Source organism: Gossypium raimondii, chromosome 5 (genome assembly GCF_025698545.1).
Source record: "Gossypium raimondii isolate GPD5lz chromosome 5, ASM2569854v1, whole genome shotgun sequence".
Taxonomy (NCBI): domain Eukaryota; kingdom Viridiplantae; phylum Streptophyta; class Magnoliopsida; order Malvales; family Malvaceae; genus Gossypium; species Gossypium raimondii.
The window spans coordinates 23,509,325-23,521,413 of record NC_068569.1 but is presented as its reverse complement, the minus strand read 5'-3'; the positions used below and the strand labels follow the sequence as shown (position 1 = coordinate 23,521,413).

Below are 12,089 nucleotides of genomic sequence, written 5' to 3'. Positions count from 1 at the left end.
CATACTAATAATAAATGATAAGATATGCTTTGACAACGAACAAACAGATAAGACAGTAACCTAAAAGAGTTCTTTCTAAACGTGGATAATTCGTTATAAACATGTTTTAATATAAACATCTTTTTCTAAATATTTTAATGATAAATATGTGGATAATTGGTACCATGATTTGACCTGACCACATGCATTGCTGCCAACTCGACTACATTTATTCTAGCAATTTCCCATACTTCCGTGTGGAGCTGAGCCACTGCTTATCTATGGCCCTTCCTTTTCATCCTCTGTAATGCACCGGTTTTAGTCCAGAAACGTCTCTCCTTTTTTCTTTTACCTCCCCAATAATTTCTCTTCCCTAATCACATTGTTTTTTCTTCATCTCATTTCTTTCATCTGTTACTTTGAAATCTTCTTAAACATACCACCTCTGCTTTTCATTTTTATTTCTTCTCTATTATCTGTTTCAACACAAATTTTAAAAAAACAATGGCAATTCAGAAGAGTTCTTCCATACGTAATCTGCTTCAATCCTTACGAGCTGCTTCTTTTTCATCTATGGTAACTTATTAGCCTTTTCAATATATAACGTTGATTGTTATCATTGTTACTGCTTTTGTTTGCACGGAAAGTTGCTTCTTTCTTATATATATATATATATATTGTTCCTTCGTGTTCATGATTGGATTTCATGATTCTAATCTTTTTGATGATTGGGTGCGAATTTACCGTTTTACAACAAGATATCCATTGAGTACTCTCCAAATGTTCAACTCATATCTTCGTAGAGATTGATTTAGATGTCCAAACGTATGTTAGATAAGAACAACAAAGTCTCTTTTAAGATGACAGTGTTTTGTACAGTTTATTGTAAATGCTGGATTAATATGTTTTTTTATTATTACATGTTTATAGATTGCAAATGATCATAGGTTCACATCTCACGCTTATTCTTCAGCAACGACTCAACCATCTGGTTACTGGTAATTTACATGAACACTAAAAACTAATCAATTTTTGTCGATAAGAGTTGTCGGTAAAACCCTGATGCAACCATGACAATTTTTTTCTTTTTAGCTACTAATGCATGAATGTCTTTATTATTAGCGACAAATAATTGGGTTTGGACAAAAAGTACACTGGAGAGTTTGTCTTTATCACGTTTCTTTAATAAATATTATAAAAAAAAATTTATGAACTTTCTTTTTCATTTTAATAAACCCTTGCATCAAATATAAACTTTAATATTATTATAATATTTTTAAGGTTTAATTATAAATTTCATCCTTTTATTTTATAAAAATTTATAAGTTGATCCCTACTTTTATTTGGAATTTGATCTTTATCCTTTATAAAATTTGTAGTCCAATCGAGTAACACTTTTAAATGTTATCATTAAATCATCAATTTGAAAATCAACAGTAAAAATATATAGTTCAACAATTTTATATATAATAATTAGCAAAAATAAATATAGATTCGTGCGTTTACCAATAATTAGATTAACTTTTATGAAATTAAAATAGGAGAATTAATATTTTAATTCCAGAAAGGAGAGGGATGAAATTTTAAAATAAACTAATTTTTAAGATAGAGTTTATCCAATAATTTAATCTATTAAGGTGCATTTATTTATTTTAATAAATACATAAAGTGGTGACGATGAGGATGCGGATGTGAATTGGGATAAACTTGGATTTGGATTGACGCAAACCGATTACATGTACGTTATGAGCTGTTGTAAAGACCAAAGTTTTCTAAAAGGACGACTCTGTCGATATGCCAATATCGAGTTAAGCCCTTCCGCAGGTGTCTTAAACTATGGACAGGCAAGCCATGCTCTATCTCAATATTATCAATAATGCAATTTCAAATATATTCAAACATAATCTTGAAAATCGAATCTCAATATCTACTGTCATTCTTTTTTATGCCGTAATTGACAAACCCAAATTTAAATTTGGGCTAAAAATGGTGATAAAGATGATAAAGGATGGCCCCCATAAGCTTAGAATGAAATAATGAAAGCTAAAACTGTTGACTATCCAGGGCGTATACGAAGGCATGAAAGCTAACAGGACACAAGATGGGCGAATTCTTCTATTCCGAGCAGACCAAAACGCAGGTCGAATGAGGCACGGGGCTGAAAGAATGTGCATGCCATCCCCTTCCATTGACCAATTTATTGATGCAGTTAAGGAAACTGTATCGGCTAACAAGCGTTGGGTAATTTTGACAAACACAAACAGTGCATTCCCTGACAAATTACCCTTGGGTTTATTTTAACAATGTATGAATTTCTGAATTGATTACTTGCAGATTCCTCCTCCAGGAAAAGGATCACTGTATGTTAGGCCTATGCTTTTAGGGACTGGTCCTATATTAGGCTTGGCACCTGCTCCGGAATATACTTTCCTCGTTTATGTTTCCCCTGTTGGTTACTATTTCAAGGTAGACTTGTTTATTTTATATATATATATATATATATATATATATTCAAAGTATTTTTAAAACAATTTGGATGAAGACTCAATTGTATTCTGATAATCCTGGAATCAGGAGGGTACTGCACCTTTGAACTTATATATCGAGGAAGAATATGTTAGGGCTTCTCCTGGAGGAGCTGGAGGAGTGAAGTCAATCACCAACTACGCACCAGTGAGTAACGTTTGTAAATGTCTCTTTGTATTCATCAAAAATCAATTTATTTGATCCCTTTTATTACAGGTTATGAAAGCAATTGCGAAAGCCAAAGACAGAGGATTTTCTGATGTCTTATATCTTGACGCCATTAATAAAAAGTATCTGGAAGAGGTCTCCTCTTGTAATATTTTCATTGTTAAGGTATCCCAGCTCTATCAGCTTCAAGTACATGAAAAAAAGCTTTAAAAAGTATCACTGATTTGTTAGAAACCCTTTTTTTTCAGGGAAATGTGATTTCAACTCCGGCAACAAATGGGACTATTCTTGAAGGGGTAACTCGAAAAAGCATCATTGAGATTGCGAAGGATCATGGTTACCAAGTGAGTGAATTGATTTAGAAATTAATGTGTTTGGGGTTTAGGTTTTAATACAAGATTAATGTATTAGGTTGAGGAACGGCCGGTTGCGGTTGATGAACTAGTTGATGCCGATGAAGTTTTTTGCACCGGAACCGCTGTTGGAGTTGCTCTGGTTGGTAGCATTACATACAGGAACAAAAGGTAATAACCCCAGCGGTCGTAATACGATGTTAGTGTCAAGGTTTTATGATTTTCTTGATATTCACCGCAAGGAGTGGTACTAAGTGAAGCATATTTATGTGCAGAATTGAATTCAGATCAGAGGGTAGATTGGTGTGCCAGCAACTGTACTCGACTCTCGTGGGACTTCAAACTGGTCGCATTGAGGATAAAAAAGGATGGACCCTAGAGATCAACTAAGATCTTTAATGCTGAAGGCTTATAATTTGCTGCAGTATAAATCCCGTTTGCATAACGAATATAATTATTAACTTCAATAAAAATCGGGTTCATATGTAATTGTTGATTTCATACTTAAAAAGAATAAAAATTTATGGACCTAATTTATCGATTTCGTTCAACATCAATATTATTATTTAAATTACTAAATGAGTTGGCATTACAAGTCAATTGAGCACTAACTCGATCAAGAAAATTATTAAAATGCTCTCGAGTTCAAGAAAATTATTAAAATGCTCTTTCATATTAAAAATAAATTATATTATCGTGATGGTAATTTTGTACCAAATCAATAATTTGGGTATAGTAAGACTTGAATACATGCCATCTACATTAATAAAACTTTAATTTACTATTCAACTAGGAGCGGAGTCAAGAAAGTTAGATTGTGGGGTCGATTTTTTTAAAAATTAAAACATTTATAAAAGTCATATAAACTATGGATTACTATTTGATACATTGTCGATATATAGGTCTCATTTGGCCTAGGTGGGGTTTGGCTGGGCGGTTTGGTGCATTTAGAATACTTTTTGTCTCACGCTACTTTAACAGCCCGTTTTTAGTGATATTAGAACAGTGGTTTCGGGACCACAAATCCGATTCCGAAAGAAAGTTTATTTTAATATTAATTATGAGTTGCATTATGATTGAAATATTTCATGAAAATTTCATAAAGACATTTTACTGATTTTATGTCTAATCCAATAAAAAGGACCAAATTGCATAAAATGCAAAAGTTGAGTTCTACTAGCTAAAAGTATCAAATAGCTTTGGAACTCAAAATTTGAGGTCCTTATATGGTAATTAGACCATTAAGTGGAGTTAGTAGATAAGATGATTCATACATGGAAATTTAATTAAAGAAAAGGATGAAATTGGAAAATAAAAGATGAAAAGATGATAAATTAATAAAATAAGAAAATATCATCATTTTCATCATCTTTCCCCAAAATTAAATCCATGGAAACCCTAGCTAAGAGCTCAAGCAAGCTTCTTTACTTGTTTTTAGCTAAGAGCTCAAGCAAGCTTCTTTACTTAATTGGGTAAGTATTCTTATCCCGTTTTTAGTAATTTTAATATTTTCAAAATCGTAATAGCTTAATCTAGTTATCTCGGGGAATTAATTTGTAAAGTTATCAAAGTATTAGGGTTTTTCCATGGATGAGTATGCATGAATTATGAAATTTATGGTAAAAAATGAAAGGTTGTTGATAGGTAAACAACTTTTGGAAAGTGAATTTTGATGAAAATATGATTTAGGGACTAAATTGAAAAGATGTAAAATTTATGAAAAATTATGATTTTGTGAAATACATGGGCTGTAAATGTTATATGTAAAAATTGACTAGGCTTGGAATAAGGATTAAATTGCATGAATTTTATTTTCTGAGCCTAGGGATGAAATCATAATTAATCAAAAGTATAGGGGCAAATGGTAATTTTTCCTAAGATGTAAATTGGATGGAATTGAATATGAATTTTATTAAATTGAGTTAAATTTACTCGTATAGATCTGAATAGACCTAGTTCGGAATTGGATCGGGGAAAACAAAAGTATCAGAATAGTAGTCTACGAACACGTATATTGTCAAGGTAAGTTCGTGTAACTAAATTGTGTACATTTATATGTTCAAATTGAATGTTATGTATGTGTATTTTATAATTGATATGTATGAAAATTAATCACATATCTGATAATACCCGATAAGTGTTAAGTCCCGTTTGAATAAATGAAATTCGATGGATACAGAATTTCCCGTATTAGTTGCGGTCCTGCATATGTTGCGGACACACCATAGCTCAAAAGAGCGTAACGTTATTAGCCCTCTCAAGCTTCCCATTATATGGTTCTTGCGAGCTTCTTGTTAATAGCTCTTCGGAGTATCCCGATCGGTTGTGATCCTGCATGTGTTGTAGGCACACCGTAGCTCTTATGAGCGTCCCAATATATGGCTCTTCATGAGCTTCCCAAATAAAGGCTCTTTGTGAGCTTCCTGATTAATGGCTCTTCAGAGTTTCTCTATATTGCTCACTTGAACTTCCTAATATATGGCTATCCGGAGTTTCTCGTTAATGGCTTTTCGGAGCTACCCGTTATTGGCTCTCATGAGCTTCCCATTATATAGCTCGGATAAACTCCCTATTACATGGCTCACATGAGATTCATGTATTGTGGCTTAAGAGAAGACTTCTTGATTATATGCTCTAAAGAGCATTCCCGAATATGAATTGACGGATTACAGATTTGTACACTTCAAGTGTACTACCCATGTATCTATTAATATTTAATGATTCAATGGGAAAAACCTGATATGAGAAAACATGAGTTTTAAATGAATTATTTTCTGTATATCCCTAAAATACATGGAATTGAAATATGTGATTTTAAGATATGGAAAGTTTATGAATATGGAAATTTTGTTACATGATGAGCTCATACTTGTTTCTTGGAATTCATGTGAATTACATAACTAACAAGTTTGATGAGAATATTTGTTTAGGCTATTGGCTAAATTGTTTTGAATGTATTATGTATGCTTACCTTAAATGCGATTGAATGGTAAGTTAATTTGTTGTTATACGAACTCATTAAGCGTTAAAAGCTTACTCTATTTTATTTTCCTCTGCTCCATAGTACTTCGGAGGCTCGTTAGGTTGGAAGCTTGGCGGAGATATCATCACACTATCCATCGGCTCATCTTAGTATATTTAGTAAATTAACTTTGGTTATAATGACATGTATAGGATAATTTGGCCAATGTTGGCATACACATGTTTTGGTTGTAATTGGCCATTGAAATGGCTTGTAATGGTTGTGTTTTGATATATATGGTATTATCATGTTTGAGGTATGAATTTGAGTATGCATATATGCATTTGGTATCTAGGTAAGTGTAAGTTTTGGAATTACATAATAATAAATTGTCTATTGGGATGCCTAAGAGCACATTGGTTGTATGTGTAATATGTTAAATTTAAGACTTGGTTTAGGCTTGGTTTAAATGTCTTGAATTGGTTGCTAAATGTGTTAAAATGTTGATGTAGGTGGAAGACAAGTTTGGGTGAGAAATAAGTCTTGAAAATGACCTTATTTTGTCCACACGGATAGAGACACGGGCGTGTGTCTCAGCCGTGTGTGACACACGGCCTAGCACATGGGTGTGTGTTCCAGTCGTGTGTCCCTTGCATCTTTAAAATTTTAAAATAGAATGCTCAGGTATTTTTCCACGGGCAGGGACACGGATGTGCCTCAGCCGTGTGTGGGACACGGCCTGGCACATGGGCGTGTGACTTGGCAGTGTGAACTTTGGGCCTTAATTATACAAGTCAGTATGCTCACACGGCCTAACACACGGGCGTGTGGCTTGGTATTGTGACCCAAGTCAGTAACCACCTTAATTTGGACACGGGCTAGGAAATGGTCATGTATCCCTACTTTGAATACCCACACGGCCTGAGACACGAATGTGTCTCTCGACCGTGTGAGACACATGGCCTAGCCACACGGGCGTATGTCCCTTGCACTTTGGAAAATTTTTGAAATTTTGTGAAAAATTTTTTAGTTTTCGATTTAGTCCCGACTCGATTCTAATGCGCATTTTGGGCCTCGAAGGCTCTTATAAGGGACTTTATGGTTGGATTCTGATATGAACATTGTATGTTGTGAAATGTCTATTATATGTTCTGAAATCTCTGGTAATGCTCCGTAACCCTATTTTGGCAACGGATTCGGGTTAGATGTGTTACATTTATTGGTATCAGAGCTAAGGTTTAGCCAATTCTCAGACTAACGTAGCAAATACGGGTCCAGCTATACATGCCATTATATAACTTGTGATAGTGTGTTATCTCCTGACCATTTTAAATATGTTTTTCATATAGTAATTTTGTCCAATCGAGTAAAATCCGAAAAAGCTGGGAGCAATGCTCAAGCTTCAGTTCAAAAAATAGAATCTAGTAATAAAAGGCCCGTATCTGATGGCCGAGGAGAAGAGGCAAAAGAAGCCTTCTTCCAAATGATAAACGAATAGTTTACAGAATTTGTAATAACAAATTCAGCTGTACAATAACCTCCCTCTCTCGTCTCTCAACCGATGCCTGATATGCCATACGGTATTGAACTTGTTAGAACTGGTAAGCCCCCTGTAGATAAAATCCGTAAATATGGGGTAGAAGAATTTAGGGATACAGCCGAAGATGGTCCTGAAAGGGCTGAATTCTGGTTGGAAAATACTATCAGAGTTCTTGATGAACTATCCTGTACACCAGCTGAGTGTTTGAAATGTGTTGTATCACTGCTAAAAGACTCAACTTATCAGTGGTAGACTACCTTAATTTCTGTTGTGCCAAAAGAACAAGTTACTTGAGAATTTTTCCAAACTGAATTCGGAAAAAAATATCATTCATAGGTTTCTTGATCAGAAAAGGAAAGAATTTTTGGAACTTAAACAAGGTCGCATGGCAGTATCTGAATATGAACGAGAATTTGTTAGACTGGGTAAATATGCCAGTGAATGTATCCCGATCGAAGTTGCAATGTGTAAGCGATTTTAAGAAGGCCTGAATGAAAACATAAAGTTGTTAGTTTGGATTCTGGAATTAAAAGAATTTGTCATACTGGTTGATCGAGCTCATAAAGCTGAAGAGCTGAGTAAAGAAAAGAGACAAGTTGAGATGGAAACAGAAACTTCAAGTAAAAGATTTACTGGAAATTCATATCAGTCGGCCTCAAAGAAGTCAAAAAAAGATAATGACTGTTCTGTTACCTCTGCGGGATATTCTAGGAGAAGCAAAAACATTCGATACTCTAGTCCAAGATCCCAAGCTACATCTGTAGCAAGTGCGGGTAGTGTTAGAAACACTAAACCTAAATGCAAGCATTGTAATAAATTTCATTTTAGAGAGTGTCGCATGAAAAGCGAAGCTTGCTTTAGATGTTGCTCTTTTGACCACTAACTTAGAGACTACCCGGAAAACCCTGAGAAAGATATTATACAGACTTCAAAGTTGAGTAACCCTGCTTCAAGAGGTAGACCACCTCGTAACCCTGGTAATGTGAGTGATAGCAGAGGTACAAGAAAAGATTCAACTGCCAAATTTGAAGGACGAGTACAAGCAAGGACATATGGTATTTGTGCATGACAGGATACCTCTACACTAGACATCATTACTGGTACTTTTCTCTAATTGATACTAATATTATTGCTTTGATTGATCTTGGTTCAACACATCTATTTATTTGCACAAATTTCATGATTAATAAAAATTTATCTGTTGAGTCCACTGAATTCGTGGTTAAAGTTTCGAACCCCCTGGGCCAGTATGTGATGGTTGATAAAATCTGCAAGAATTGTCCGTTAATGATACGGGGTTTCTATTTTTCGGCTGACTTAATGTTATTGCCATTTGATGAATTTGATGTGATTCTGGGTGTGGACTGGTTAACTCAACATGATGCCGTGGTAAATTGTAAACAGAAGCATATTGTGTTGAAGTGTCTGAATGGTGAATTTCTCTGTATTGAATCTAATAAAATAGATGGCTTGTTTAATGTGATATCAGCTAGTCTGCAATGAAATATATCAGAAAAGGGTTCGATGCTTATTTTGCTTATGTGTTGAAACTAAAGTATCTGAGTCAAAGTTTGAATCAGTGTCAGTTGTCTATGAACATTTTGATGTGTTTCCATAGGAATTACCCGAATTACCACCGGTTAGAGAAGTGGAAATTTCTATAGATTTTGTTCCTGGGACGACACCGATATTTATAGCACCTTATCGAATGGCTTCTACAAAATTAAAAGAATTAAAAGCACAGTTGTAAGAATTGATTGACAGAGGTTTTGCTCGACCAAGTTCTTCACCTTGGGGTGCGCCAGTTTTATTTGTTAAGAAGAAAGATGGATCTCTGATATTGTGTATTGATGTATTGATTACTGGCAGCTTAATAAAGTTACAATCAAGAACAAGTATCCACTACCCCGCATTGATGACTTGTTTGACCAATTGAAAGATGCTTTAGTATTTTCAAAGATTAATCTCAGTTCTGGTTATTATCAGTTACGAGTAAAAGATTCGAATGTGCCGAAAATAACCTTTAGAACAATGAATTTCTTATGATGAATAGAATTTTTAGACCATACTTGGATAGATTTGTGGTGGTATTCATTGATGATATTTTGATATATTCTTGAGATGAAAATGAACGTGCTGATTATTTGAGAATTGTTCTGCAAACTCTGCGTGAGAAACAACTGTATGCTAAATTTAGCAAATGTGAATTTTGGCTTCGGAAGTTAGTTTTCTGTGACATATAGTGTCGATTGAAGGCATCAGAGTGGATTCAAGTAAAATTTCAGCTATTATTAATTGGAAGCCACCGAAAAATGTGTTTGAAATCAGAAGTTTTCTAGAATTAGCCGGTTATTATCGGAGGTTTGTAAAAGAATTTTTTATAATAGCTTCTCCGATGACACGGTTGTTACAAAAATATGTAAAATTTGAATGGTCTGATAAGTGCCAGCAAAGTTTTGACCGGTTAAAAGTCCTGTTAATTAAAGCACTAGTACTAGTCTAGCCTGAATTGGGTAAGGAATTTGTGATTTATAATGATGCATCATTGAATGGTTTAAGATATGTCTTGATGCAAGAAGGTAAAGTGGTAGCCTATGCTTCTAGACAGCTAAAACCATATGAAAAGAATTACCCGATACATGATCTAGAATTGGCAGCTATTGTATTTGTATTAAAAATCTAGCGACACTACTTTTTTGGTGAAAAACGTCACATATTCACTGATCATAAAAGTTTAAAGTATCTGATGTCGCAAAAAGATTTAAATCTGAGACTGTGCTGGTGGCTTGAGCTACTGAAAGATTATAATTTGGTAATTGATTATCATCCTGGAAAGGCAAATGTAGTTGCTGATGCTCATCCAGGAAAGACAAATGTAGTTGCTGATGCTCTAAGGCAAATGTAATTGATTATCATCCAGGTGGCTTGAGCCATGAATACTGGATTGTCACTGTTTGATGGTGGTTCAATTTTAGTTGAATTAAAAGCTAAGCCAATGTTTTTACAGCAGATTTATGAAGCTTAGAAAAGTGATAATCAATTGCAAGTTAAACAAGTATAGTGTGAATTGACTTCTGATTCAGAATTTCAGATTGGACCTAATGACTGTCTGTTATTCAGAGGTAGAGTTTGTGTTCTGAAAATTTGGAGCTTGTATAGAAGATTTTGCACGAAGCTCATAGTGGTATTATGTCTTTGCATCCGGGGAGTAATAAAATGTATAATGATCTGAAACAGATATATTGTTGGCCGGGAATGAAACATGACATTTCTGACTATGTATCTAGATGTTTGGTATGTCAACAAGTTAAAGCTGAACATCAAGTACATTCAGGATTATTACAACAAGTCACGATACCGGAATAGAAATAAGAAAGAATTACTATAAACTTTGTATCGAGATTGCCTCTATCTCCGAGAAAGAAATATGTCATTTGGGTAATCGTTAATCGTTTGACAAAGTCTGCACACTTTATTCCGGTACGTATTAATTTTTCCTTAGACAGATTAGCAGAACTATATGTTTCTGAGATTTTTAGATTATATGGTGTACCAGTTTCTATTATTTCTGATAGAGATCATTGGTTTACATATCGATTTTGGAGTAAGTTACAATAAGATCTGGGTTCACAGTTGCATTTTAGTACCGCATTTTATCCGCAGACAGATGGTCAATCCGAACGTATAATCCAAATTCTTAAATATATGCTTCGGTGTTCGGTACTAGAATTCGAAAGCAGTTGCGAAAAACATTTGTCATTAGTCGAATTCGCATATAATAACAGTTATCAGACAAGTATTAAAATGGCACCATATGAAGCTTTGTATGGTCATAAATGTAGAACTCCGTTGTATTGGACTGAGCTCAGTGAGAAAAAGATATATGGAGTTGATCTAATCCGTGAGACTGAAGAAAACGTGAAAGTGACCAAAGACAGTTTGAAAGTAGCTTCTGACCATCAGAAATCCTATGCAGATTTAAAACGTAAAGAACTAGAGTTCCAAGTTGGTGAAAAAGTATTTCTGAAAGTTTTACCTTGGAAGAAAGTTTCACCTTGGAAGAAAGATCTTCGGTTTAGCCGTAAAGAAAAATTGAGTCCATGATGTATCGGGGCCATGTGAGATCACTAAAAGAATTGGACCTGTTGCGTACCTATTGGCATTACCACCAGAGCTTGATAGAATTCATAATATTTTTCATGTGTCCATGTTACGGTGATATCGATCAGATCCTTCTTACGTTATCTCTCCGACAGAGGTTAAGATTCAGCCTGATATGACTTATAGCGAGGAACCAGTCAGAATTCTGGCACGTGAAACTAAATAATTAATAAATAACAAGGTAGCTCTAGTCAAAGTTCTTTGGCAATAACATGGCATAGAAGAAGCTACCTGGGAACCGGAGGAAACTATGAGAAAGCAATATCCGAACCTGTAACAGCCTAATTTTCAGTGGTGTCAGAAACAGTGATTCGAGATCACTAAATCTAACAAGTGAGTCTTAAAATTTAATAAATTAATAATTATGGGTCAAGTGTGAATTTAGAAGAATTTTGAATTA

The 12,089-nt window shown here is 34.4% G+C and overlaps 1 protein-coding gene across 1 annotated transcript; it reads left to right on the top strand.

The window, feature by feature from the left end:
- Positions 1-228: 228 nt before the first annotated feature.
- Positions 229-3,577, top strand: LOC105770827 (branched-chain-amino-acid aminotransferase 2, chloroplastic). The gene is made up of 10 exons (XM_012592178.2): positions 229-555; positions 910-977; positions 1,649-1,823; positions 2,044-2,220; positions 2,314-2,445; positions 2,554-2,652; positions 2,722-2,838; positions 2,922-3,017; positions 3,085-3,197; positions 3,302-3,577. The coding sequence occupies exons 1-10, from the start codon at positions 484-486 to the stop codon at positions 3,414-3,416; spliced, it is 1,164 nt and encodes a 387-aa protein (XP_012447632.1). The 5' UTR covers positions 229-483; the 3' UTR covers positions 3,417-3,577.
- Positions 3,578-12,089: the final 8,512 nt, after the last annotated feature.

What these genes read in the sequence shown, in the direction of transcription:
- LOC105770827 (XM_012592178.2), top strand. Translation starts at nt 484, where the DNA reads ATGGCAATTCAGAAGAGTTCTTCCATACGTAATCTGCTTCAATCCTTA. An exon ending in ACTCAACCATCTGGTTACTG is followed by an intron (nt 978 to 1,648) that starts GTAATTTACATG and finishes AAATACATAAAG; the next exon opens with TGGTGACGATGAGGATGCGG. An exon ending in GTGTCTTAAACTATGGACAG is followed by an intron (nt 1,824 to 2,043) that starts GCAAGCCATGCT and finishes TTGACTATCCAG; the next exon opens with GGCGTATACGAAGGCATGAA.